At 57.3% G+C, this 23,801-nt stretch overlaps 9 protein-coding genes across 9 annotated transcripts in view; 4 read left to right on the forward strand and 5 right to left on the reverse strand.

Annotated features, from left to right (window-relative positions):
- Nucleotides 1-500: 500 nt before the first annotated feature.
- On the forward strand, nt 501-4,504 carry BKCO1_19000196 (acetyl-synthetase-like protein; the record flags this gene model as incomplete). Its single annotated transcript, XM_020271989.1, has 6 exons — nt 501-1,916; nt 2,009-2,635; nt 2,686-2,750; nt 2,806-2,980; nt 3,033-3,381; nt 3,462-4,504. The coding sequence occupies 6 exons, from the start codon at nt 501-503 to the stop codon at nt 4,502-4,504; spliced, it is 3,675 nt and encodes a 1,224-aa protein (XP_020131269.1).
- Nucleotides 4,505-5,574: 1,070 nt separating this feature from the next.
- On the reverse strand, nt 5,575-7,256 carry BKCO1_19000197 (uncharacterized protein; the record flags this gene model as incomplete). Its single annotated transcript, XM_020271990.1, has 9 exons — nt 5,575-5,911; nt 5,971-6,066; nt 6,125-6,315; nt 6,371-6,503; nt 6,562-6,590; nt 6,643-6,710; nt 6,767-6,803; nt 6,878-6,897; nt 7,061-7,256. 9 exons carry the CDS (start codon nt 7,254-7,256, stop codon nt 5,575-5,577), a joined length of 1,107 nt encoding a protein of 368 aa, XP_020131270.1.
- A 1,981-nt stretch (nt 7,257-9,237) lies between these two features.
- On the reverse strand, nt 9,238-11,119 carry BKCO1_19000198 (phenylacetyl-ligase; the record flags this gene model as incomplete). Its single annotated transcript, XM_020271991.1, has 4 exons — nt 9,238-9,566; nt 9,633-10,229; nt 10,300-10,917; nt 11,020-11,119. The coding sequence occupies 4 exons, from the start codon at nt 11,117-11,119 to the stop codon at nt 9,238-9,240; spliced, it is 1,644 nt and encodes a 547-aa protein (XP_020131275.1).
- Nucleotides 11,120-11,466: 347 nt separating this feature from the next.
- Nucleotides 11,467-12,430, forward strand: BKCO1_19000199 (thioesterase family protein; the record flags this gene model as incomplete). The annotated part of the gene is made up of 2 exons (XM_020271992.1): nt 11,467-11,560; nt 11,619-12,430. 2 exons carry the CDS (start codon nt 11,467-11,469, stop codon nt 12,428-12,430), a joined length of 906 nt encoding a protein of 301 aa, XP_020131276.1.
- A 367-nt stretch (nt 12,431-12,797) lies between these two features.
- Nucleotides 12,798-15,022, forward strand: BKCO1_19000200 (flap endonuclease gen like protein 1; the record flags this gene model as incomplete). Its single annotated transcript, XM_020271995.1, has 3 exons — nt 12,798-12,811; nt 12,861-13,024; nt 13,086-15,022. 3 exons carry the CDS (start codon nt 12,798-12,800, stop codon nt 15,020-15,022), a joined length of 2,115 nt encoding a protein of 704 aa, XP_020131439.1.
- Nucleotides 15,023-15,105: 83 nt separating this feature from the next.
- On the reverse strand, nt 15,106-16,413 carry BKCO1_19000201 (glycosyl family protein; the record flags this gene model as incomplete). The annotated part of the gene is made up of 4 exons (XM_020271996.1): nt 15,106-15,526; nt 15,596-15,809; nt 15,871-15,960; nt 16,149-16,413. The coding sequence occupies 4 exons, from the start codon at nt 16,411-16,413 to the stop codon at nt 15,106-15,108; spliced, it is 990 nt and encodes a 329-aa protein (XP_020131440.1).
- A 1,425-nt stretch (nt 16,414-17,838) lies between these two features.
- On the reverse strand, nt 17,839-18,387 carry BKCO1_19000202 (cmp deaminase; the record flags this gene model as incomplete). The annotated part of the gene is made up of 1 exon (XM_020271997.1): nt 17,839-18,387. One exon carries the CDS (start codon nt 18,385-18,387, stop codon nt 17,839-17,841), a length of 549 nt encoding a protein of 182 aa, XP_020131441.1.
- A 351-nt stretch (nt 18,388-18,738) lies between these two features.
- On the forward strand, nt 18,739-21,838 carry BKCO1_19000203 (vacuolar protein sorting protein; the record flags this gene model as incomplete). Its single annotated transcript, XM_020271998.1, has 4 exons — nt 18,739-18,955; nt 19,011-20,752; nt 20,809-21,671; nt 21,757-21,838. The coding sequence occupies 4 exons, from the start codon at nt 18,739-18,741 to the stop codon at nt 21,836-21,838; spliced, it is 2,904 nt and encodes a 967-aa protein (XP_020131442.1).
- Nucleotides 21,839-22,399: 561 nt separating this feature from the next.
- Nucleotides 22,400-23,801, reverse strand: part of BKCO1_19000204 (uncharacterized protein) — a gene marked incomplete at both ends in the record, with an annotated part of 2,817 nt that continues 1,415 nt past the window's right edge. Inside the window, one exon of the mRNA XM_020271999.1 lies at nt 22,400-23,801. This exon is cut by the window's right edge and continues 1,415 nt beyond it. Coding sequence (XP_020131443.1) covers nt 22,400-23,801 — 1,402 coding nt within the window.

The raw sequence follows: 23,801 nt of genomic DNA on the forward strand, positions 1-23,801 counted from the left end.
AATTGCCATGCAATACACTGCTTTTACCGTCGTCGATAGACATGAGGAAGAGGATGGGCACATGTCCCTCACCACACTGCGTGGGAGAGCGATGAAGAAGGGTGGTGGTTCTGTAATAAATACTCGGCGACTTTCACATGAGCAGAGGATGAGCCATGGTTCGATCGGCTTGGGCTCTAAATCCAGGTCCCATCTCAACCCGGGCCGGTCCGCCGGTGGCGTACCAGCAAGCGCAGAACGTCATCGCAGTTCAGATGACACTCCCGGTAGAACATCCTGCGCGCCTTCGTAGCGTTGCAGCTGAGATGCGAAATCAAAAAGAAAAAAAAGTTGGGACGGCGTGATGGTAGCAGGTGGAGGAGTGGGCGGTGCCGGGGAGATGATCTCATCACTTTCCTCTGCTGCATCCGACTAAACTCAAAGCGCATTCCACAGCGCGACTTACTTAAACGGCCTCTCTCGCTTTGCCCCAGCTGCATCCTTTCTACAGCACCGGCCCAATGGATCTCAATTATTTCGTATGCACCCTTGGCCAAGCTGCCAGCCTGGACGCGCCCAAGTCGAGATTCAACGACATCAACGAGTTCATCGATCTCCTAGCATGCTCCGTGGGAGATAAACCGGCCGTTGGTTTCTTTGAACCCATCAGTGACCAAAGCGCCTCGAGCGGCGTACCACTCAAGCGTTGGACTATCACCTTCAGAGAACTCCGGATCGCCTCTGTCATCGTCGCCGACTTCATCGACCGCCAGCTCCGAGACAAGTCTCTCCTCCAACCACAAACCGTCGGCCTCCTATCTCCCAGCTCGCCGACCTTCGTTTTCGTCTGGCTGGCCCTGATCCGCCTCGGGCACCCTGTTTTGCTCATTGCTCCGCAATGCCAACCGCCCGCCATCGCCCACCTGCTCCGCAGCTGCCACGCATCAATCCTCTTCCACGACCCCTCCCTCGCCACCCTCGCCGCCAACGCCGCCTCCGAAACAACAGGCAACCTCTGCACCATCCCCCTCTCCTCGGCCGTAGTCCCCGCCGACCTCTCCTCCCTCCTCAGCACAACACCCCCGCCCGCCCTCAACCTCCACGCCCGCCCTCCTCCCACGCACCCGCGCACGGACGACGTCGCCTTCCTCTTCCACACCTCGGGCACCTCGTCCGGCCTGCCCAAGCCCATCCCGCAGACGCACCGCGGCGCCGTGTGCGCCCTGCCCCAGCGGGGCCAGCTGCCCCGGCCCATCGCCACGGACGCCACCGACGGCGGCGGAGACGGCGCAACCTTCACCACCACGCCCCTCTACCACGGCGGCATCGCCGACTGCTTCCGCGCCTGGGCCGCCGCCGCCCCCGTCTGGCTGTTCCCCGCGCACGCGCTGCCCATCACCGCGGCGAATGTGTGCGCTTGCCTGGATGCCGCCGCGGCCGAGACGGAGGCGGAGGTGGAGGTAGTATCAAACGGTTCGACAGACATCCGGCCAGAGGGCGACGCGAGGAAGAAGATCGAAACGAACGGCACGGCGGCGACGCAACGCCATCGTCCGCCGCCGCCGCCGCCGCCGCCCCCGGTGACGTACTTCTCCTGTGTCCCGTACGTGCTGCAGCTGCTGGAGGCGGACGCGTCGGGCGCGGGCGTGCGCGCGCTGCGCCGCATGGCGCTCGTCGGCGTGGGCGGCGCCGCGCTGCCGGCAGAGGTGGGCGACCGCTTGGTCGATGCGGAGGGCGTGCGGCTGGTGTCGCGGTACGGGAGCGCCGAGTGCGGGTTTCTGATGTCGTCGCATCGGGCGTACGACGGGGATCGGGAGTGGCAGTATCTGAGGTGCGGTGCTGGGGGTGGCGGTGGTGGCGAGTTTTTGCGGTTTGAGCCGAGGGAGGGGGAGGAGGGGCTGGCGGAGTTGGTTGTGTTGAAGGGGTGGCCGTATATGGTGAGTGGGTTTTTGTCTTGTGATGTGATACTCTGGTTTCGGAGATGCTGTGAGGGCTGACGGGACTCGACTGGCTTGCCGTGTGCGAACAGGCGAAGAGCAATAGGGACGACGGATCGTTCGCCACGGCGGACTTGATGGTGCCGCATCCGACGATTCCGGGGGCTTGGAAGTACCATTCGCGCGCCGACTCGCAGCTCACGCTCATCACGGGCAAGAAGTTTGACTCGTCGCCTCTGGAGTCGGCCATGGCGGTGAGCCCGCTCCTCGACGATGTCTTGATCTTTGGGAACGGGCGGCCTTTCCCCGGGGCGCTGCTGTTCCGAAGTGAACGCTCTGCGGCCATGTCTGATGAGGATTTGATTGGCGCGGTGGAGTCGCTGGTTGAGAAGCTCAATGCGGAGAGTCAGCAACACGCGCGGATACCACGGAACATGCTGTTGCCCATGCCCCATGATCCAGGGGCTCTGGAGAAAAGCAGCAAGGGGACGATTCTGAGAGGAAAGGCCGAGGAGAAATACGCTGATCTTATTGACGGTAGCTACGGGAATCTCAGTGTCCGGGACTCCATGATACCGGATGAAGAGGTGACAGGGTTCATCATTGGTTTGATTAAGAGCGTGGTATCGAAGCCGGGGGAGCTGTGTGAAGACGACGATCTTTTCTCCTATGGAGTCGATTCTGTTGCGTGCATGCAGATACGATACGGGTTGAATCAGGTATGGTTTTTTCATGGTAGTGCCGAGTCTGTAGCTGACTTCTGTGGCAGCTCCTCCCAAAGATTTCTTTAGAATTACCGCTGAGCGTCGTGGAAGACTGCGGTACTGTCAAACGGTTGTTGCAACTTATGAGTAGGCTTGGAAATCATGCAGCTAACTTGCCTCTGCAGACTAAGCACATTCATGCTAAAGCTGCGCCATGGGGAGTCGTACGAGGAGAGCGAAGACGAACTAGAGCTTATGACTAGCCTTATCGAGAAGTACGGTAACTTCGACGCCGTACTGCAAGAGGATCCCACAGCAACCAATTGTGCGGCTAACGGGACAGACAATCAAGACGTCGTCGTGAGTAGCATCGTACTGTGTAGCAACGGTGGCCATCCACTCACAAACACAGGTCTTGACCGGAGCCACCGGCGCCCTGGGAGCCCACATCCTGCACCTATACCGTGACTCTGAACGAACCTCCAAGATCTACTGCCTCGTCCGTGGCTCCGATGCACACGCCGCTCGCGAACGCGTCGACAAAGCCCTCACCCAAAAGAGGCTTCCGGGCCTGGTGACGTCAGAGCACGCAGGCAACTCGAAGATCGTAGTGCTGCAGTCTCAACTGGGCGAAGCCAAGCTCGGCTTGACCGAGGAAACGTACGCCAGGATCGCCGCCGAAGCCACCATCATCATGCACATCGCGTGGTCGGTGAATTTCCGGATGCGGCTGCGCAGCTTCGAGAAGGACAACATCGCCGGTAAGCAAGCAAGCAGTCTTCAACAAGAAAAAAAAAGATGAAAAAAAAAGACGGAAACGAAGACTAACCCACCAATCCAGGCGTCCACAACCTCCTCACCCTCGCCTTCCGCTCCCCCCGCCCCTCCCCTCCCTTCTTCGCCTTCTGCTCCTCCGTCGCCAGCGCCGCCAACTGGCCCCCATCCGACCCCTCCTCCTCCAGCTCCATCATCGTCGTCCCCGAAACCACCTCGCCCTCCCCCACCGCCGCCTCCCCCCTCGGCTACTCGCGCTCCAAATACGTCGCCGAGCTCATCTGCCAGAACGCACATCGCCACCACCACCGGCAACGCACTCGCGCTCGCAGCACTGGCAATATCGGCAGCAGCAGCAGAAGCAGCAGCAGCAACAGCAACATCGCCGTCTTCCGCGTCGGCCAGCTCGCCGGCGACGCGGACGAGGGCGTGTGGAACGCGCGCGAGGCGTGGCCGCTGCTGCTGAGCACCGTGCGGCGCACGGGCTGCCTGCCCGCGCTGCGCGACGAGCCGCTGGCGTGGCTGCCGGTGGATGTGGCGGCGAGGGCGTTTGTCGAGGCTGTTGCTGCTGGTACTGCTGCTGCTAGTACTGTTGCTACTGCTGCTGATTCTGATTCTGATGCTGCTACCGCCGCTGATGCCGGGGAAGAAGAAGAGGACGTGGTGGTTGGGGGGTCGGGGTGCAAGGTGTATCACGTGTTGAATGAGCATTGCGAGCCGGATTGGATGCGGTTGCTGGAGTGGCTGGGGAAGCTGGAGGACTTCGAGGTCGTGGAGCCGGGGGTGTGGGTGGAGCGGTTGGAGGAGAGGATGGCGGCGGTCGAGGGGGAGGGGGAGGGGCAGCAGCATCCGGCTTTAAAGCTTCTTGGGCACTGGAAGAATGCGTATGGTGAGGGGGAAGGGGAGGCCGGTCGTGCCACGGCGGGAGGTGCTGAACGGCCATCACCCGCGGGGGCTACGTCGGCGGATGATGGACGGCGGCGGCGGCGGATTTTTGCCATGGAAGAGACGAAGAAGGTCGCGCCCGTGTTGCGGAACGTAAGGCCGGTGGATGAGGAGTACTTTGGGAAGATCTGGACGTGGCTGTGTGGTGATGTGAAGATGGAGTAGAGATGGGTGGTCATGATCACTTATTGGGAAAGCCGACCTGAAGACGTACGTATGTACCTTTCATGGACCAACCCATTCCACGTTACAATATCGCGCAGACGGCTTTCTGGGTCTGAATCAAAAACAACTTGCCTCCACTTGGTGACAACCCGATAACGTGGTGATCATACGTGCCTCCCGCACATGGCACACCCGGCCGAACTGCAAACTATAATCTATGTTAAGTGAACGTCAGGCACCGGCAAAAAGGACCGGCATCGTGGGACGTCATGCTTCCAGCGGAATCGAGACGGCGTTCCAGTATCCGCACGCACTACTGGTGACACGGCCGGGACCGGTCGGCAGGATGCATTGGTGTTGACGTTGGGCGTTTCGGAAGAAGGCCCGAAGATGTTTGGGGATCGATCATGTGGTGGCGGCACCACGTCCTTGCAGGAGGGGGCGGGAGATGCTACACATGGTTTGCTGCTCTGCGGCGCTTTTGCGGAACGGTCGCGTCGAGGCGAGTAGGTGGAATCGCGGATCAACGGGGTGGGCTGGTGCGGAGGGAGAGAGCTAGCTGTGGTGAGATTTGTACCGGAGCGTTGACCCGATTGGGCAACTGCAGGTGTGCACGAAGGCGTTGGTGTGCGGATCGCGAGACTAGCCGCGCGGTAGAGGATGTTCACTGCATGTGCCGAGAATGTTTGTTTTTAGGTTTGGTCTGCGGATAAGTACGGCGCAGAAGAGCCGTATCTACCTGGCAGTGGGAGACTGGGATTTGCATTATTGATGGTGCAGAAGTATTTGCAACTCCGAGTGCTGTGATAGGCCAGCGGCTCTGCAAGCACAGATTATTCCAGCCATCTGGAAACAGAGACTCCCATTAGCTCACAATGCAAAGACGAAGCTTCGGCAAACTCGTGCTTGAAACCATCTCTCCTCTTCTGACTTACGACGACTAGCTTCCCCCGGGGTATATGTCGCTCTACCAGACAAAATCAATGAGAGGATAACGCACTCAGGTCCCGCCCCGGCGTTAGCCAATAACGAACCAAAAACAAGACAGAAATTGAACGGACGGCGTTTCCTCAATGCTTCCCTCTTATGATATTCTCCTGACTCTCCGTGCCGCCGCCGATTTTCATCTCGTAGGTACTTGCCACCTCGTACGTATTCGTGATGATGATCTCGTCCTTCTTCGGGCTCCTCCACCAGCCCTTTGATATCCTGCTGCCACCCACCACGCCGGTTGTTCCTTTGGTCATCATGGCGAAGGGAATGCTGAGTCTGCTCAGGCTGCGGCCGCGGTTGTTGGGTGACTTCGAGTAGACGCCGTCGTCGAGCATGCCCGGCATGTAGTGTTTGACCAGCGGCTTGAGCGAAATGAGGCACTGGCAGATGATGATGACGTTGATCTCTATCGTTCTGAGGGTGACTCTGTGGTCAGCCATCTGCGATTGGAATGGATGGGCGGAATCACTCACGACCACAACGAGACGTGGGTCTGCTCCCAAGTGTAGTCCTCGAGACCACGGATGCTCTGGATTGTGATAAGTCGTATTATTGCGGCGGCCACGGCGCTGTAATCCTGTCAGCTGCGCGGGGTCTTGAGTGCAGTTCGGGAGGAGATATGCTTACAGAAAACCACCGGCCATCACCAATCCTACTACCATTAACTGACCGAGCGGGAACTGGAGCTTGTGGATAATGGACACGGGCATTATAATCACCAGGCCATCCGTGGAGATGTTGACTATTGCCTGAATCAATGTAAGGTTGTCGAGACATTGGCTCTTGGTAGCGTCGGTTGGTCTGCAGATGGCGCCGACCTAAATTCCACCGTCAATACTTAAGAGACTGCCGAAAGACATTTATGTTACATACCACTACCGTCGATGCCACAGAATAGCCGACTATGATGGCTATCATGATGTATACCACGACACGGAAGGCTTTATTGGGATTCAGGTGGTGATATAGGATAAGTATCGAAAACTTGGATAGAATCGGCGCCCAGCTATCACAATGCGGTCAGTAGCTGCAGGCGGTCCTGTAAGCGTGCGAGGTGCACATACCAATAGGCTGTGAGCACTGGTATGCTCCACTTGGTCCTAGTCAGTATCAACTCCAACTCGATTTCGGGTTTGAAAACTCACCTGAGCGTACTCTTTCGCCTGCGCGACGGTCACGTTCCACAGGTGGTCACCGAAACCGTACTGCATCCCTACGACCGGTATCAGCATCCCTTTGCAAGACGAAAAATTTGACGAAAAAACTCACACTGCACCTCGCAAACGAAAAACGCAACACTCAGCAACTGTTCGTCTTCGCATCAGCCGCCAGTCTCTCGTCGTGCCGTTCTCTCGCTCTCTCTTCTCGTTGTGTTCTTACCCAGGCTGCCACAACCGCATCTGTTCAAGCACAAAAGACACGAATCAGTCAAAACGTTCCATTTATTCCCCATCTCCCCTCTTTCATAACGACCATCGGTAATCATCGGGAAGTTTTTCTCTCTTTCGTTCTCTTTTTCTTTTTCTTTCTCTCTCTTCCCTTTCTTTTTTCGCAAGAACCTACAATCGTCCAGTCCGAAATGCCTCATCACGCCCGCCCGCGCCCATATCCGCAGCGCCAGCGCCACCGTCGCTCCGCCGACCAGCCCGGCACCTGTCCGGACAAATTCCCACTGCGCGTCCGTCATCGGTCCGTCGAAGGTTGATGTCTGCCCCGCGGGCGCTTCCATGGCGGGTGTTGCTGTTGTTGTCGCCGCCATGGCCGACTGGGAGGGAGGGGAGGGAGGTCGAAAGAAGGAGAAGAACGAAAGGATGAAGTGGCAGAACGGAAGATAAAAAGAAGGACGAGTCAGTCGAAGCTGAGTGGGGTGCAATAGGGCAGCGGAGGAGCGATATGAACCCCGGAATCTGCAGCTACGGGAAGGAAGGAAGCAGAAGGTTAGGCAAGGTTAATCTAAAGTGTGGCGACACCAGGGTTGGGCATGGGGCCGCGGCGAACGAGGCGGTCTTTGTGGCTCCTGCAGGAATGGATGGGCGGCATGTGGCTGGGGGAGGTACAGGGCAGGGCGGGAGGAGGATCGGACGAGGGAGGGTGCAAACGCGGGACCGCGCGTGTGTGCCGGGGCGATGAATATGTAGGTAGGGATACCTAGTAGGCGCGGCAGCGAATAGAAGATAGCGGCATCGAAGAATCCGAAACCGATTGACAGGAGCGGACGGAGGACGGACATGGCGCCGCAATGGGGAGAGGGTTGATTCAAAGAGCACGTTTGACCATCAATTTCTTCAACACGGCTCCCGAAACAGAACGAAACTCCGTGCGCAGGGCACGTCGCAGGAGCGGCAACCCTGCACATGGCGAAACGCTGGGGTGGACGGTCGAAGCAGCCCAGCACCGTCTTCCCTCACGCGGCAGTTGAGTGTCATGGCCCCCCGAGCCGATCATGCAGCGTCTGTGCCTCACACGGCTGTCTCCCGCCGCTAGCGCGCGGTTTGTTCGTAGGGCGAATCTCCCGATGCTTTCACGGCACACGGACGGCGGCCTGGAACGCGTGCAGAGCGCGCTAGCACCGTGATCAGCCTGCTCACCTCCGTCAGCTATATGCCTTCCTAAGTCCTCGTCGGAAATATAGTCTTCATACAGCCTCGAGTGCTCCCCTTCGGTTCGTTGCTGCTGTCAGTCCAACAGCACGGCCCTGCCGCTGCAGCTGTTTTGAGCGTTGCAATTTCCCGGCTCGCCATGGCTAGCCACGCTCGGATGAGCTGCTACCCGCCGTGTCAATATTGCTTTTGCCTCTCTCTTTCTCTCCCAAGGGTGCGCCGGCAGGCATGCCTTGTCCGACCATCAGCTGGCGCCGCTGCATCACGACCACATTTAGCTTGCTTGCAAGGATCGAAACTAGTCGATAGATGAGACTTTGTCCGAGATTCCATGGCAGATCCCCGCCCGCTTGCGCCGCAACCCCCAGCCGTTCCGCTCGACCCGCTTTTTGGCGGGAGCAATCGTTGCTGTCGGCAATGAGCTGGGTGCCGTCGTCGTGGTAGAGAATGGGACGCAGTCAGCCCACCTCTCCTCTGACACTTGCTGTGCCACCCTCAGTCAAAGGGCAGCCAAGGAAACGAGGGGCCACGTGCTGATCTGAGCACTCCCGTCCTTCTTCAAATCTGATCAATTCACTCTGCTTTTTGCTTGCTGTCGTAGCAAGGCCTGGTGCTGCTTTAATGGTGTGCCCTCGATACGCATGTTGCAAAGCCTGGGATCCCCTGGATGAGAACAGCCACGGCATGGAGTAGCTCCTCATAGCGGCCTGCACATCGTCGATACGAAGCCTATTTGCAGGTGTGTAGCGTGTGGTTCCATCATCTGTCAGAGGCTCTACTGAGCCGCTGCGACCAAGGGTTGAGCGACTCAGCAGGCGCTGAAGCGAGACTTGAAACGATGCAGCCTCCGTTTTCAACTGCATGAATCGCATAGCATCTGTACGCGGATTGATGCGATACTGCGCCCGTGCGGGTCGGCTGATGATCAACAAGTCGCTAGAGACTGCTTTTTGCTGGCCTCCCTAAACGTGTTGGACACAACACATGCTTCTAGCCTTGTTTCGCCAGGGAGAAAGCAAATGCATACGACAAACGCAACGAGAATGTGCAACGCGTAACGACTTGAAGTATCCAAAGTAGTTGACTGACGTACCTGTCTTTCCTTCTATTCCTTCTTTCTTTCTTTCTTCCGTTCTATTCTTAGAGTTTAGCCTTTCCGCCCTTCTCCTCCTCCGCCGCCTGAGCCTTGAGAACTCTTCTTAAAATCTTGCCACTGACACTCTTTGGGATCACATCGACGAACCGAACGCCACCTCTTAATCTCTTGTGGTGCGCGACCCTCTCGGTCAACCAACTTACTATCTCCTTCTCCATCTTCGGGCTGGCCTCGCTGCCTTTCGCCGGCACGATGTACGCGCGGGGCACCTCGGTCGCCTGCTCTTTGTCGTAGATGCCGATGACTGCAACGTCCTCAATCAAGGGGTGCGAAACAAGCAATCCCTCAAGCTCAGCGGGCGGCACCTGGAAGCCTGTTTCACAATTAGCAAAAGAGAACATGCCCACCCCCCTCTATAACGTCCTCTGAAGCGCCGCACCTTTGTACTTGATCAGCTCCTTCACCCTGTCGGTGATGTAGAAGTGGCCCTCGGGATCCTGGTGGCCCACGTCGCCCGTCTTGAAAAAGCCATCCTCAGTCAAGGCGTTCCGGGTCGCCTCTTCATTCCGCCAGTACCCCTTGAAGACGTTGGGCCCCTTGATCCACAGCTCGCCGGTGCCGCCGACGGGCACCTCCTTCTCCTCGGGGTCCATGTACTTGGCGACCTGGTTCGGCATCAGCTTGCCCACGCTGCCGATCTTGGCGTCCCAGTCGCGCCACTCCTGCGTGTGCGTCGTCGGGCTCGTCTCGCTGAGGCCGTAGCCCTGCTTGACCTTGAGCCGGCGCTTCTTCCACAGCTCCTCGACGATCTCGCGCGTCAGCGGCGCCGCGCCCGAGTTGGACATGCGCAGCGAGCTGAGGTCGTACTTGTCCACGACCGCCGACTTGCTCAGCGCCAGCACCACGGGCGGCACGAGGTACGCGAACGTCACCTTGTGCGTCTGGACGTTGCTGCAGAACCTCTCCAGGTCGAACTTGTCCATGACGACGAGCTGCACGCCGGTGTACATGCTGTGATGGACGAGGCACGTGAGGCCTGCGCGCAGAGTGTCAGTACTCTCCGTATATCATCTCTACACGAGCACTCCGTCACACCAACCACTGACCGTAGATATGGAAGAAGGGCAAGAACGCGATGACCTTGTCAACCCGCCAGTCGAGATTGACGCCCTCGAGCGCCGAGTTCATCAGCACATTGGCCACGATGTTCCGATGGGTCAGCATCACGCCCTTGGGCAAGCCCGTGGTCCCGCTCGAGTAGACCAAAAACGCCAGGTCCTCGGCGGGAACCAGGCGCGTCCGGCGGAAGCGCGCCGTGCCCGAGACGTTGCGCACGCTGGTGAAGTGCTTCGTGGCGCCGGTCGGGTCCCGGGCGTCGCCCATGACGATGACGCGGTCGGGCGGCAGGCCGGCGGCGTGGGCGGCCTTGCGCGCGGCGGGGAGCTGCGGCAGCTGGGTGACGAGGGCCTTGGCGCCGGCGTTGCGCAGCTGGAAGGCCAGCTCGTCGGTGCTGTAGGTGGGGTTCGCGGGCGAGACGACGCCGCCGGCCCAGTGGCAGCCCCAGGTGATGGCGGGCGTGTCGATGCAGTTGGGGGAGAAGACGGCGAGCACGTCGCCCTTTTGCCAGTCCCACAGCCCTTTCAGCCCTTTGCCGAAGTCCTCGGCCGTGCTCTTGATTTGGCCATAGGTGTAGGTGCGGTTGGTGTTGGCGTCCAGGCAGATTACTGGCAGTGTTGTCAGCCGCGTTGCGCTGGTGACAGGGTGTTGATTGAACCGTGTGTGCCGGCCAGACGAGACTTTTGGCGATGAAAGGGGCAATTGTATACCTTGATCATCCGGGTAAGGCCTGTCCTTTCTCTCAAAAAGGAATGCCCAGACATCCACATTAGGCACGTCTATAGAAGGGTAAGGTGACGGAGTAGGCATTATGGCAGTGACAAGAAGAATGTGGATGAAGGGCGAAAATGGCGGGGCACGCGAGAAGGCGGGGAGGAAAAGGCGGCACCACAGCACGGGCGCGGACAGACAGGAGCAGCAGCCGACACTGCCCGCGCCGGTGAGTGACGCCGTTGGTGGAGATGGGAGGCGGGGGAAGCCAGAATCCGGGGAAGACATGAACCGAGGCATGAGCCGAGGCAGGGCCTGCTCTCGCGCCGCCGCCTTTCGCGCATCCTCCATCCCACGCGCCGTCGCGTCACCGCCATGTCGGCTGGATTCCGACAAGCAGCTCCTTGTGTGTCTCTCAACCCTCCTCTTGCTCCGTTCCCCTAGCCATGGCACCGTCGTTCGCAGAAGCCACGGCAGTGGAAGCCGTCGACTCTCACACCTACTCGGCCAGCTTCTATTCCGATTGGTGCGTCGGCTCAGGTACGTCGTTAGACCCTGGTGTGAGCTCTACCACTTCAACATGCTGACGGCGCTCCAGTGCCTCATGGCGGCGTCGTAACGTCAGCCTTCCTGCGCGTCGCCTCGCTGCACTTCCGCACAACGCTCGCCGCCCAGAAGCAGCCACATACCATCACCCTGCATCTCGAGTTCATGCGGCGCACGCAGGAAGGCCCCGTAACCTTCAGGGTCAGGGACGCAAAGCTCGGCCGGCAGACGTCTACGATCCACGTGTCGCTGGAGCAGGACGGGCGCGAAGAAGTCGTCGGCTACATTACAAACTCAAACCTCGATGCGGAGCAGGGCGTGTCCTTCGAAACCGGCTGGTCGCTCCAACCCGCGCCGCCCCCTGTTGACCTGGCACGCTTGGCCACCGACACAGACACCAGCTGGGTCGAGGTGATAGACAAGCCATACTCGAACTTCCGGAAGGTGTGGAATCGCGTGCGCATATATGTGCCGCGCAAGGGTCAGGCGCTGCATAGCCTCGCTGATGAGTGGCTGCGGCTTGAGTCGGGCGAGAGGTTTACGAACGAAAGTATCGGACTGGTGTCGGATCTGTGGCCGCAGATTGTCGAGACGTATCGGCAGGCGGAGAAGAAGGATGCTCCGTTCTGGTACCCCACGCTGCTGCTGAATTTGGACATGAAGAAGTCGCTACCGGCGGAAGGCGTGGAGTGGCTGTTTGTGCGGGTGCGAGCGAAGAAGATCAAAAACGGGCGGCAAGACCTGGAGGTCGTTATCCAGGACGAGAGCGGTGACATCGTGGCGCTGAGCCACCATGTCGTTTTCACCTTGAGCGCGGAGAGGAATACGGCGAAACGCAAGACACAGGGCCAGAGTAAAATCTAGAGGTCTTGTCTCATTTTCACGGACCAGAAGATTGGAGACGAAGACATAGAAGTATAGAGTTTCTCATCGAGCGCTTTCCCAGGCGCAGATGTCACGTGCGGACGGGCTTGTCCATGACGGGAGTCGCGTCTCCCATCCCCCGCTCCTTCCCTTAATCCAATCTTGCGACATCCCCGCGACGTCTTCATACACCATCAACGGCCTGAGCCTTTGTCTTACATCCTCCCGGCAACTTCACTGAGTTGGGATCTGCCCGAACGTCTACTTCGCCATCCTCAGTACGGCTGTTCCACCACCCTGTCGACAACGTCTTCCGAATTGAAACGCGTTGGCTCTCAGCAATCGTCCCAACTCGCAGCTCTACGCCATGGGGATCAATGGGTAAGCTTCTGTTCCCCCTACTCCAAAGCTCCGTAGCTAATGACGTAAGGCTGTGGGATGAGGTTAGGAAAAAGACCTCGGCCAGACAAGTGGACCTTGCTGTTCTCAGTGCTAGAAACATGAGACAGCATGGCCGACCGCTGCGAGTGGCTATTGATGTTTCGATTGACGTGTACAAATACTTGAATGCTACACAGCGTGCAAGGGGTGCGGGTAAGCTTCTCGCCGAAGATCCCGCGAACGTAGTAGCAGCCGATCATTGACTGTCCTTCAGGTGGCATGAACCATCCAACCCGCACCTTCTTCTATCATGTCCTCCATTACATGATGGCCGGTGTCCAACCAATCTTCATCTTCGACGGGCCTCAAAGACCACCGACGAAGCGAGACAAATATGTTTCTCGCCAGATCCCTTCAATTGCTCCGCTCCCTCCCAAAGCTGCGACATCGCTCCGGAGCTCGGATGACATTCAGAGAGAATTCGAATACGGACATCTTGTCGACCTCTATCACCAGGTATTGGACTTGTTGGGAGTCCCTTCGTTGAAAGCCCCCGGGGAAGCTGAAGCAGAGTGTGCCGCTCTAGAAAAGGCTGGCATTGTTGATGCAATTTGCACCAAGGATGGTGATGCCTTGGCCTTCGGCGCGGTTCGAGTGTTCCTACCTTGCAACAAAGCAGTCCGAAAAGGCAGAACGGTTTTGCCTGTACAGGTCTTCGAGACGAGTTCGCCCTCTAGCGGAAGCGAAATGTTATCCAAGGAAGACTTGGTGCTGCTCGCCGTTATGGCGGGGGGCGATTATGACCATGGAATCCCAAACTGTGGGCCGGATCTCGCAATGGCTGCCGCAAAAGCAGGATACGGGAAGTCTTTGAACGCCATTGCAAACTCGGGACAGTTTGTCGCTGCAAAGCTCCAAGCTTGGAGAAACAAGCTCAAGACTGATCTCCAGAAGGGCACGTTTGGCAGCAGGCACCGCGCTGTAGCCGATAGGATCCCAAACGATTTCCCTAAGATGAAGATTCTGGATCTCTATCTCCGTCCATCGGTGTCGTCGGGAGAACATCTCCAGCAGCTCAAGGAGAAAATCTTGTGGAATCAACCGATCGACATCACAAGGCTGCATGATTTTACCAAAGCACACTTCGACTGGAAAGGTCGTCACTTCGCCCGAAAGTTTATCAATGCACTTTGCTCGCCCCTCCTCTCGCGTGCCTTGTTACGTCACTTAGAGGCTGGGGAAGATGCAACGGGAATGTTTACTCAGATTAAACAGAGTAAAGATGCAGCCACCAATGAGTCTCCTGATGAGCTTCGGCTTGAGTTCATACCGTCAGATATTGTCAGCATCGACTGGCAGGCCGAGCCCAGGAAGATTGGTTATGACACTCAATTTGACGCAAAGGAGCGCTACAATCCTGGTGAGCCATTCAGAGACTGGTTTCCGGCATTTCTTATCGAGCATGGGGCACCCATGCAGTATGCCTCGTGGGCAGAATCTCCTGCCAGGGAAGAGAGCACGGCGAAGACGCGGAAGGATGATCCCAAACCCCTTGCACCCTCGCCCAAGAGTCTCGAACTTCCATCGACCAAGAAGAGATGTGGGCGTCCTCGCAAGTTTCCCAACGAGCCAATCTCAGAAGCCATGGACAGCGCGCAGCCTGCGCCGAAGAGAAAACGTGGACGTCCACCAAAACACTCGACAACGAAGACTACAGAGTTTAGCAGCTCAGTTACTACGCACGAGTTCACTGTGGATGGTTTCTTCAAGCAAAACTCGATTGCATCGGCCCCCAGGAAGAAACTGAGGCTTCTACCACCTATAAGTGATGAAGGCTTCATCGGATTTGGGGATGAGGAGAAGACTGGCGGGAGCCATGAAGCTGGAACGTCCTCGTCGCTTTCCATGCATCGCCAATCTTGTGACACTCAACCACCTGCATTTATCGAAGTAGATGAGGACGATGATGTGGTGGTTCTGAGCTCCCGCTCTGTAGGCAAAGCTCCCAATGATGCGGTTCATCCATACTTGGGCGGTTGCATCGAAGACAACCCTACAGCACGGGAAGATAGCTCTTCTTCTAGGATCGCCATGATACCGAAGAACCGTCTGGAGAAGACTGCACCACTCCCCAGGAGCGCCGTCGTTGATTCAACACCAAGGCACCGTCGGAAAGAAAGAGCATTGAATAACAGCCAGTTCATCACATGACTGCGGAATTTTCCTTACTTCCTTCACTTGCAGGAAGTCTTTTCCCCCCATATTTCCTTGTTTCCTTTCATTCACATAACCCCTCACGCATCCGGCTCCCCCGCCGGTCCCGCCATGACCTCCCCAACCGGGCTCGGCACGCCAAAGTCCGGGCTCCCATCCGCATTCCACTCCACCCGGTCGACCATGGTATACCTGCTCCCGTTGCAGGCGCCGGTCGGGATGTTCGTGGCGTGGTAGACGTTCCAGATCTCGGTGCCGTCGGGCGAGGTGAAGAAGGCGTTGTGCGCGGTGCCGAGGTTGCCGTTGGCCGAGGAGAAGACGGGCCCGGATTTGGTCCAGGACGCGGGGTCGAGCGGGGTGGCGGTCGACGTGAGGGTGAGCAGGCCGAGCTGGTAGGACGTCGTCCAGCAGTACGAGGCGGCGTAGGTGAGGTAGTAGGTTCCGGTGGTGGGGTTTCGGAGGAGGTACGGGCCTTCGTTGACGGGGGTGTCGACGCGTTCCCTGCGTGGAAATGGTTAACGGGGTCTTCTTCGTTGTCATTAGTGGGAAGGTTGGGGGGAGTGGACGGACCAGTCTTCGAGAGGCTGCGAGAGGAGGACGGTGTCGCCGAGGGCGGTGGGCGAGGTCATGGGCGCGATGCAGAGGGACTGGATGTCGGTGTTCTCGAAGCAGGACCAGACGAAGTAACGAGAGCCCTCGATCGTGGCGACCGTGCCGTCGATGCCCCACGTATCGGTGAGAGTGGCGACCCAGGTGTAATCATCGTCCCAGGGGTGAGCACCGCCTAGAACATCGACGAGTTAGCCAAGCAAGGGATTGAACAGGGCCAGTCCGGAGCAACGCACCTTCCAGGACATGAGGGCGTTGGAGGTCCAGGTTCTCCGCAGATCCGGCAGAGTAGTAGATGTACCAAGTCCCATCAAGCTCATGGATTTCTATACGTGTCAGTGTCAATTAGCGGGAAGTTTTTTTAACGAGTAGTTCCGGCCATGCGAAACCACATGGTCCGCCGTAAGGAAGCGCTCTAATCTCCCACGTGTGGCCCCAAAGACATCCATGCTCTTTCCAAGTCTTTTGAATAGCAAGGGAAACAAGAAACCAAACCCGTCAAAGGCCAACATACCAGGAGCCCAAACACTGCAGCATCTCGACGGATCACTGTCAACCCAGATCGTCTTCCTCTCCCCAGTCTTCAGACCCTCGAGCGTCGTGGCCCTGGTGAGCTGGACGTCCGTCCACGTCGTCGTCATGAGATAGTAGTATCCATCGTACCACACGATCTGCGGGTCGCTCCCGTCCGTCTCCCTAAGAGGATTCGAGAAATTGGCGGCAGAGGCCAGCTGGGCCAGCGCCGCAAGCGACGCTGCAAACAAACCGGAGAAGAGCATTATTATTGTGACGAGGCAGGGAATGAGGTGTTGTTGGTGGAGAAACCAAAAGCTACACAGAGTGAGGTATCATCCATTTTATATGCCCGCACCACCGCATCATCCAAGTCACCACATCCAGCGAAAAGCGGAGTACAGTCGACCAAAATAGCACGTCACGCGACGCGGCGACATAGTATAGCTACCTAAGCCCGGTCTTGGCCCGGGCTGGAGCGAGAATGGGGCTTTGTGGATGCCCCGCGTTTGTGCTCGTTCTGCTCGGTGGCCGGTTCCGGTGGGTGGTGTGGATCCGGTCTCACTGAGCCCGGCGGGCTGACTATTTTGTGGGGGCGGGGTGGTGTGCCCGAGGCCAAGACTTCGTGGCGTAAGCTGCGCGTGATGAGCGGTGGACTTGTTGGACGCCGGGGGAGCATATGCCGAAATAATGTCGGCTTGCGGGCGTAGCCTTGAGGCGTGGTGGATTGAAGCTCAAGTCATGTCAGCGGCAGTGGAGAAGTCCGAAGTTGTTGAGTCTGTGCACGTATTCCCGAGGTAGAGATCTCCTGAGTAGACGCAAGTGTGAAAGCTGTACATGTGAGATGGATGTAAACGGGTCAATTTATCTTCCAACGCACTGTGCTGGGGTAGGAAGTGACGACTCTTACTTGATGTCGTTAGCCCCCGTTGGAAGGGGTTTTGTGAGCTAGGAATACCATTGATGCAGTCTAACCATTTTGGGTAAAACTTGACCATTCTGGGCTTCAACGGGTCGCACGGAGCCTCTTGTCGGCAATCGTACCTTTTCTCCGTCTAGTTGTGGGAAGAAAAGCCGGACAGTTGGTGTTGCTATCAATGAGAAATCCACGAACAAAAAAGAAAACGAGTGTAAGAGGGCGGATGAGTAGATCTGTCCAGTAGTCTAACACCATGTTGTTCCGCTTCCGTCCCTTGATTCGTCCATCCTGACCGATCGCCAGACCGCTGGGTAGACGTAGACACCCAACGGCCAATTGTTATATCTATCTGGTGCACAATCAGGATAACCAAAAAATGAAACCACTCTGTATCCAATCACAGTGGGCCTGCAAACAGAGAGTCCTTGAACCAGCCATACGCCTCACATACGTTCCTCAAACCTCTCCGAAAGACCGCTTGTATCTTATCGGGCATTTTGCCTTTCAAGGTGCACAAGGACGAGTGGCCTGCATAGGCGAAGTTTCTACGTTCGCAAGCGTGGCGGGAGTTGAAGCCGAACGGCTTATTGGCCAATGGGGCGCACCCGTCGGAGTCCCCAATCTTGCTGAATATGTAAGGCAGGACTCTGGCGATGCAGTTTGCAAGAAAGTCATCCTGGTGCCATTGAAAGTAAGACGGCTGACCCAATAATCCCTGTCGCAAGCGTAGGCATAGCTTGAGAGGAGCGAAGCGACAAGAAGGTTTGAAGGTTCAAAGATTGTCTTGGGTGGCATGAGACTTCTCCCTGAGTGGCTTCCAATACGCGTCGCTTTCCTCCACGACCGTCTTGTCCAGTCCCTCCAGGGGTCCCAGGACCTGGATATCCTTCTGGCTGCCCTCGAGGATGTCGCGACAATGCCATTTCATGGTGTAATTCTCGCGGTTGCCCTTTCCGGTCAGTTCGGCAAGCTGGTCGTTGGTGGCGGCATAGACGATTCTCCCGATGTTGGCCCAATAGATGGTGCCTGTGCACATTGCGCAAGGCTCCCAGGTGGAGTAGAGCGTACACTTCCAAAGAAAGTCCTGGGGGTAGTGCAGAGCAGCCAGACGCGCCAGACTTGATTCGGCATGGTCGACGTGGCTGAGGGAACAGTGGGTGAGCAGCAAGGTCTCGTTGTCAGGCCCGATGAGAGCGCCAGCGAAGGGTCGCTTGCCCTGGGCCGTGGCAAGACGCTGCACTCTGAGGCAAGCTTCGATCCCAGCGGCCTGCTGGTCAGGGCTCGGAAGCGGCGCGCGGGGAGGAAAGACGGTGGACGACATGGCTCTGCAAGATGCGGGTGACGGACGAGGCGAGACGCTAAGGAGTGCCGCTGGCAGATGGTGGGGAGTCGCTACATCCCACTCTTGCTGCAAATGACGTAGACATTATTGGCCGTGGCTGTGGCTTCTCAATCCAGATAGAGAGGTGAGCGGAGGAAGGAAGACGTGAGGTGTGCGGCCGGGGTCCGTGCGCGCAGCTGCCCACCACCGCAGCCAGGCCGGACAGCTCCCGCCCAGCGCTGCTGCATCACCGCAAACGCCGCGCGCCACTTCACTGCGCGGCAATGATCTGATTCTGCGCCCTCTGAGCATGACAGCCCGAATCGCCGTGTAACCCGCGCCGCCCCCATCATGGCCTTCGAACCGTCCAGCGGCTACGTCGCGTCCAGCAGCCTGCACGACCTCACCGACGCCTCGCTGCCCATCTTCAACGTCGAGCTCGTCAATCTCAAATTCGACCGGCCCTCCGACTTTGTCGCCGCCCAGGTTGCCAACAATGTGCTGATCCTGGCTTTCGAGACCGGCCGCATCCTCCGCTTCGACCTCGACAGCCCCGAGGACATCGACGGTATGCCCGCCCATCCCCCGCCACCCAGCATGCCGCTAAACACCGACGCGTGCAGATGTTGACCTTCCCAAAAGACCATCCGAGATCGGTGTCATCCGCCGCATGTTCCTTGACCCTACCGCTTCCCACCTGATCATCACCACCACTCTCGCCGAGAACTACTACCTGCACACCCAGAGCCGCCAGCCCAAGGCCTTGTCCAGGTTGAAGGGGGTCCCCATCGAAAGCGTTTCGTGGAATCCCTCCGAGCCCACCGCCTCCACCCGCGAGATCCTCATCGGCGGCTCCGACGGCACCGTGTACGAAGTCTACATCGAGCCCTCCGCCGAATTCTACCGCCGCGAGGAGAGATACCTGAAGGCCGTCTACAAGGCCGATGCGCCCGTTGTTGGGCTATGGGTTGATGCCATTCCGGGGAGGCCCGACGTGCGGAGGGTTCTGGTTGCCACGCCGACCGATATGCAGCACTTTGTGGGAAAGGTTGGACGGCACGGCCGAGAGGGCAGCGGCTCTATTTATGCTCGACTTTTTGAGTCGGAGGTGCCCACTCCATACGAGCTCAACGGCGGCTCTCGTCCCAGCCCGGCAATGCTTGTTGTGTCTCCGGATACGCAGGAAGTCGCCGCGTCCACTGCCACCGAGAACGAACGAGCTTTCGCATGGCTGAACTCCCACGGCGTGGTGCATGGAAAGCTTCTGACCAACGCTGACTCCGCGAACCTGGGGAACATGGTCATCCAAGGATCCAAGATGTTTCCCAGGTCCAGGATCCCGCCATCCCAAACAGCTGGCGGCCGTCCGAGGGCAATGCAAGATCCTGCAAGCTCGATGATCCTAAGTCATTGGCATATCATCCAGCTGGTAGAGGGACGCGTTGTCTGCTCCAACAGACTCAACGACAATATCGTCTATGATCAGGTTGTTCTCGAGCCAGGTGAAACCGCGCTGAATCTGGTCGCTGATCAGAAAAAGAGCACTTTCTGGTTGTTCACCAAGCAGGAAGTCTTCGAGATCAGCGCGTACGATGAAAGTCGGGATGTATGGAAGATTCTCTTGAACCAGCAACAGTTCGATGCTGCTTCCCAGTTCGCGACAACGCCGTCTCAGAAGGATGCTGTGGCCACCGCTTCCGGCGATTTTCTTGTCAAGAAAGGCCAGTTCCTGGAGGCTGCAAGTGTCTATGGCCGGAGCACTAAGCCGTTTGAGCAAGTCGCTCTGACATTCATCGACCATGGCGAGCAGGATGCATTGCGCAAGTACTTGATGACCAAACTTTCTACCATCAAGAAATCCGCAACCATGCAACGTATCCTCCTCGCCACCTGGCTGGTCGAGATTTACATTTCCAAGCTCAACGCGCTGGATGATACCATTGGCACCAAGGCCGAGCTATCCGAGGGTATGAATGCCCGAGATACTGAGGATCAATTGTCAGTCATCCGGAGGGAGTTTCAGGAGTTTGTTTCGAAACACAAGTCCGACCTTGACAGGAAGACTGTGTATGAAATAATCAGTAGCCACGGAAGGGAGGAAGAATTGCTTTACTTTGCCACTGTCGTCAACGACTACAATTACGTCCTCGCTTACTGGGTCCAAAGGGAACGCTGGGTCGAGTCTTTGGATGTGCTGAAGAAACAGACGGACCCCGAAATCTTCTACAAATATAGCTCTGTCCTGATGGGGAACGTGTCAGTCCAGTTTGTTGAGATTCTTATGCGGCAGGTAAATTTGGATGCTAGGAAGCTGATACCTGCCCTTCTCAACTACAATAAGATGGTGCAGGGCCCGTTGTCTCAGGTACGTAAACCAAGGACTGAACTGGAATGGCTGCAATCCGCTCACGGCTTCTACAGAACCAAGCCGTCCGTTACCTTCTATTCGAGATCAATCAACACCACTCCGCAGATGCCGCCGTGCACAACACGTTGATCTCGATTTACGCATCCCACCCCTCGAGAGATGAATCCGCACTACTTCAGTACCTCGAGGCTCAGTCGTATGCGCAGGAGCAGAACTACGACGCCGATTTCGCCCTTCGCCTCTGCATTCAGCACAAGCGTGTTCAAAGCTGCGTTCACATCTACAGCTCCATGTCGCAATACGTCCAGGCCGTCGAGCTTGCGTTGAAGTACGACGAGATTGACCTCGCCAGCTCCGTCGCCGACCGGCCTGAATCCAACCCGGCGCTGCGCAAGAAGCTCTGGCTGGCGGTGGCGAAGAAGGTGATATCGAAAAGCACAGGTATCAAGCCGGCGATCGAGTTCCTGCGGCGGTCGGACCTGCTGCGTATCGAGGACTTGATCCCGTTCTTTCCGGACTTTGTCGTCATTGACGATTTCAAGGAGGAGATATGTGCAGCCCTGGAGGAGTACAGCCGGCAGATCGACTCGCTGAAGCGCGAGATGGACGAGAGCACGCAGACGGCGGAGCATATCAAGCGCGACATCAAGCAGCTCGAGTCACGTTATGCCATCGTCGAACCGGGCGAGAAGTGCTACATCTGCCGCCTGCCGCTACTGGCAAGGCAGTTCTTTGTTTTCCCCTGCCAGCACGCGTTCCATTCCGAGTGCTTGGGCAAGCGCGTCGTCGAGCAGTCGGGCAGGAGTAAGGCAAACAGGATTGGCAAGTTGCAGACGGAGGTGACGAAGGGTTTGAGCACCGGCGCGAGTAGAGAGAGGGCGGCGAGGGAATTGGACGAGTTGGTGGCGGCGGCTTGGTAAGTTGCCTCTGTTGCTCCCTTTCATCTTCTCCCCTTTACGAATCTGGTCATAGCTAACGGTACCTCTGTTTTCTAAAAACAGCATTCTATGCAGCGAACTGGCTGTCAAGCAGATCGACGAGCCGTTTGTACCGGTCAACGAGCCTAATGAGTGGGCGTTGTGATGCTGACGGTGTAGGGCTGAGTTGCATTGAGGCTGGACAATGAGCCTGTATTTCTGATGAAAATGTGGGAAGATACCCTTGTATAAATCGAGCTGATCGGCTTGCTCTCTTTGTCATATGCCTCCAGGACGTCGTGAAGTATAGTTTGAAGCCAAAATCCTACCGACGGAATGAGTCATCTCCAAGCAGGCCTCCATCAATGAAGCATCATCATCGTATGTACATGCTGTGCAGCCCATGGTACCTACACCACCGACCCTAGTAGGAAACCCACGTGTCTATCGCATCCCACCACAAGCAACCCGAGCATGAACATGAGATACGTGTTACATTGATCCTATATATCAAGGAGAGAGCTTGAAAGAATGGAGTTTTCCTATATCCTTGATGAGTAGATATGCTGTTACATACCAGTGAATATTGACCAGACATTTCGAGGTCCAAGCTAACTCGCACAACTATCATTTAGATAAAAGAACGACTGGAAGATAATATCCGACAAGAAAACCAGACATGAACAGGAGGAAGTGAATGAATGGAGAACAACCACAGCCGGGCACATTACAGCGCCAACGAACTCCTCCTTAACGTCTTACTTGGGCTCCCTACCGCTGCTTCTTCGCTCTCATCCTCATCCCTCTGTTTCCTCTTCTTTTCCTTCATTTGCCTCCTTTCCTTCCTTTCCCTCCTCTTTTCCCTCCTTTCCTGCCTTTCTCTCCGCTTTTCCTTCCTCTCCTTCTTTTGCTTCTTACTCTCCTTTTTTCTTTTCTCGTCATCTTCATCCTTACCTTTATTCTTCCCCTTCTCCCCGTCCTTCGCCACCACCGGCTCCTTCTCAATTTTGAAGTCCACATGCGGGATCCTCGTAGCCTCCACATTCACCAATTTCCCCGTCGTCATGTCCCTCGCCACGTTGGGGCTCCACGGGCACTGACGACAAGTTGAATGGTTCGTCTTGGCGCACCGATGACAGTACCGCGTCAGACCACCAGACTTGTTGTACGCGCGATCGAACGTCTCGTTGGCCTCCGTCACCGTCTTCCTCCTGCGCACGGAGTCAGCAGCGACGGTAGTAGTAGTAGAAGTGCCGGCTCCAAGCAACCGCTCCTCGTCTTTCTTTCTCTGCTTCCTGCTCGTCTTTTCCGCTCCGAGTCGCTGCTTCTTTCTGAGCTTGCCCGCAGCTTTGTCGCCCCGCGCCTGCCGGACGGCGGCGGCGGATCTCTCGCGGTCGGAGTAGGGCTCGTTGGGATCAGGAGGCAGAATGTAAGCCGAGCTTGTCGTCGTCGCATGTCTGGTTGGAGCGGGAGGAGGGGCTGAAGAAGGACCCGCTGGCAGGGAGTGTTCGGTCGAGGAGGGGCCAGTTTTTGGGTCGGGGCAAGTCGAGGGTATAGGGACGACCGTTGCGTGTCGAGCCGAGTCTCCGAGGATTTGTGACACGCGTGCTGGGGACTTGGCGAGGAGAGCTGATTGCGAGGCGGAGATATTGCTGCTGCTGGAAGGCTGAGCTTGGGTGCCCTGGCGCACTATGGGCGTTTCCGACACTCTCAACGCTTCGTTCAGGCTTTGAGCCTGCTCTAGGGTTGTGGGACGCCTTTTCCGAATGCTGGGTGTCACTCCCGACTGTTCTTCCTCTTCCGGAGAGGAGCTCGCATCAGACTCTTCATCGTCGGTGCCCTTTACTTGCAAGGTTTCTTTGGGACGGTGCTCTTGCCCTTGGCCCTTGTCATGTTCTTCTTCAGCCTCCTCATCGCTACCTTCCTCGTGCTGAACAGTAGCTCCTGTTGGAAGCCGTTGATTTTCGTCTGAGCCCTCATGCATCTCGTGTTCCACTTCGCTGGCGTCCTCCTCGTCAGACCCGGCCGAGTCTTGCACGTCTTCCTGCAACCTCTCCAGGTCTTCATCCGCCAAAGACATCGACGACTCCACATCCTCCTCCTCCTCCTCCTCCTCCTCCTCCTCCTCC

Source organism: Diplodia corticola (assembly GCF_001883845.1).
Source record: "Diplodia corticola strain CBS 112549 chromosome Unknown scaffold19, whole genome shotgun sequence".
NCBI classification, from domain to species: domain Eukaryota; kingdom Fungi; phylum Ascomycota; class Dothideomycetes; order Botryosphaeriales; family Botryosphaeriaceae; genus Diplodia; species Diplodia corticola.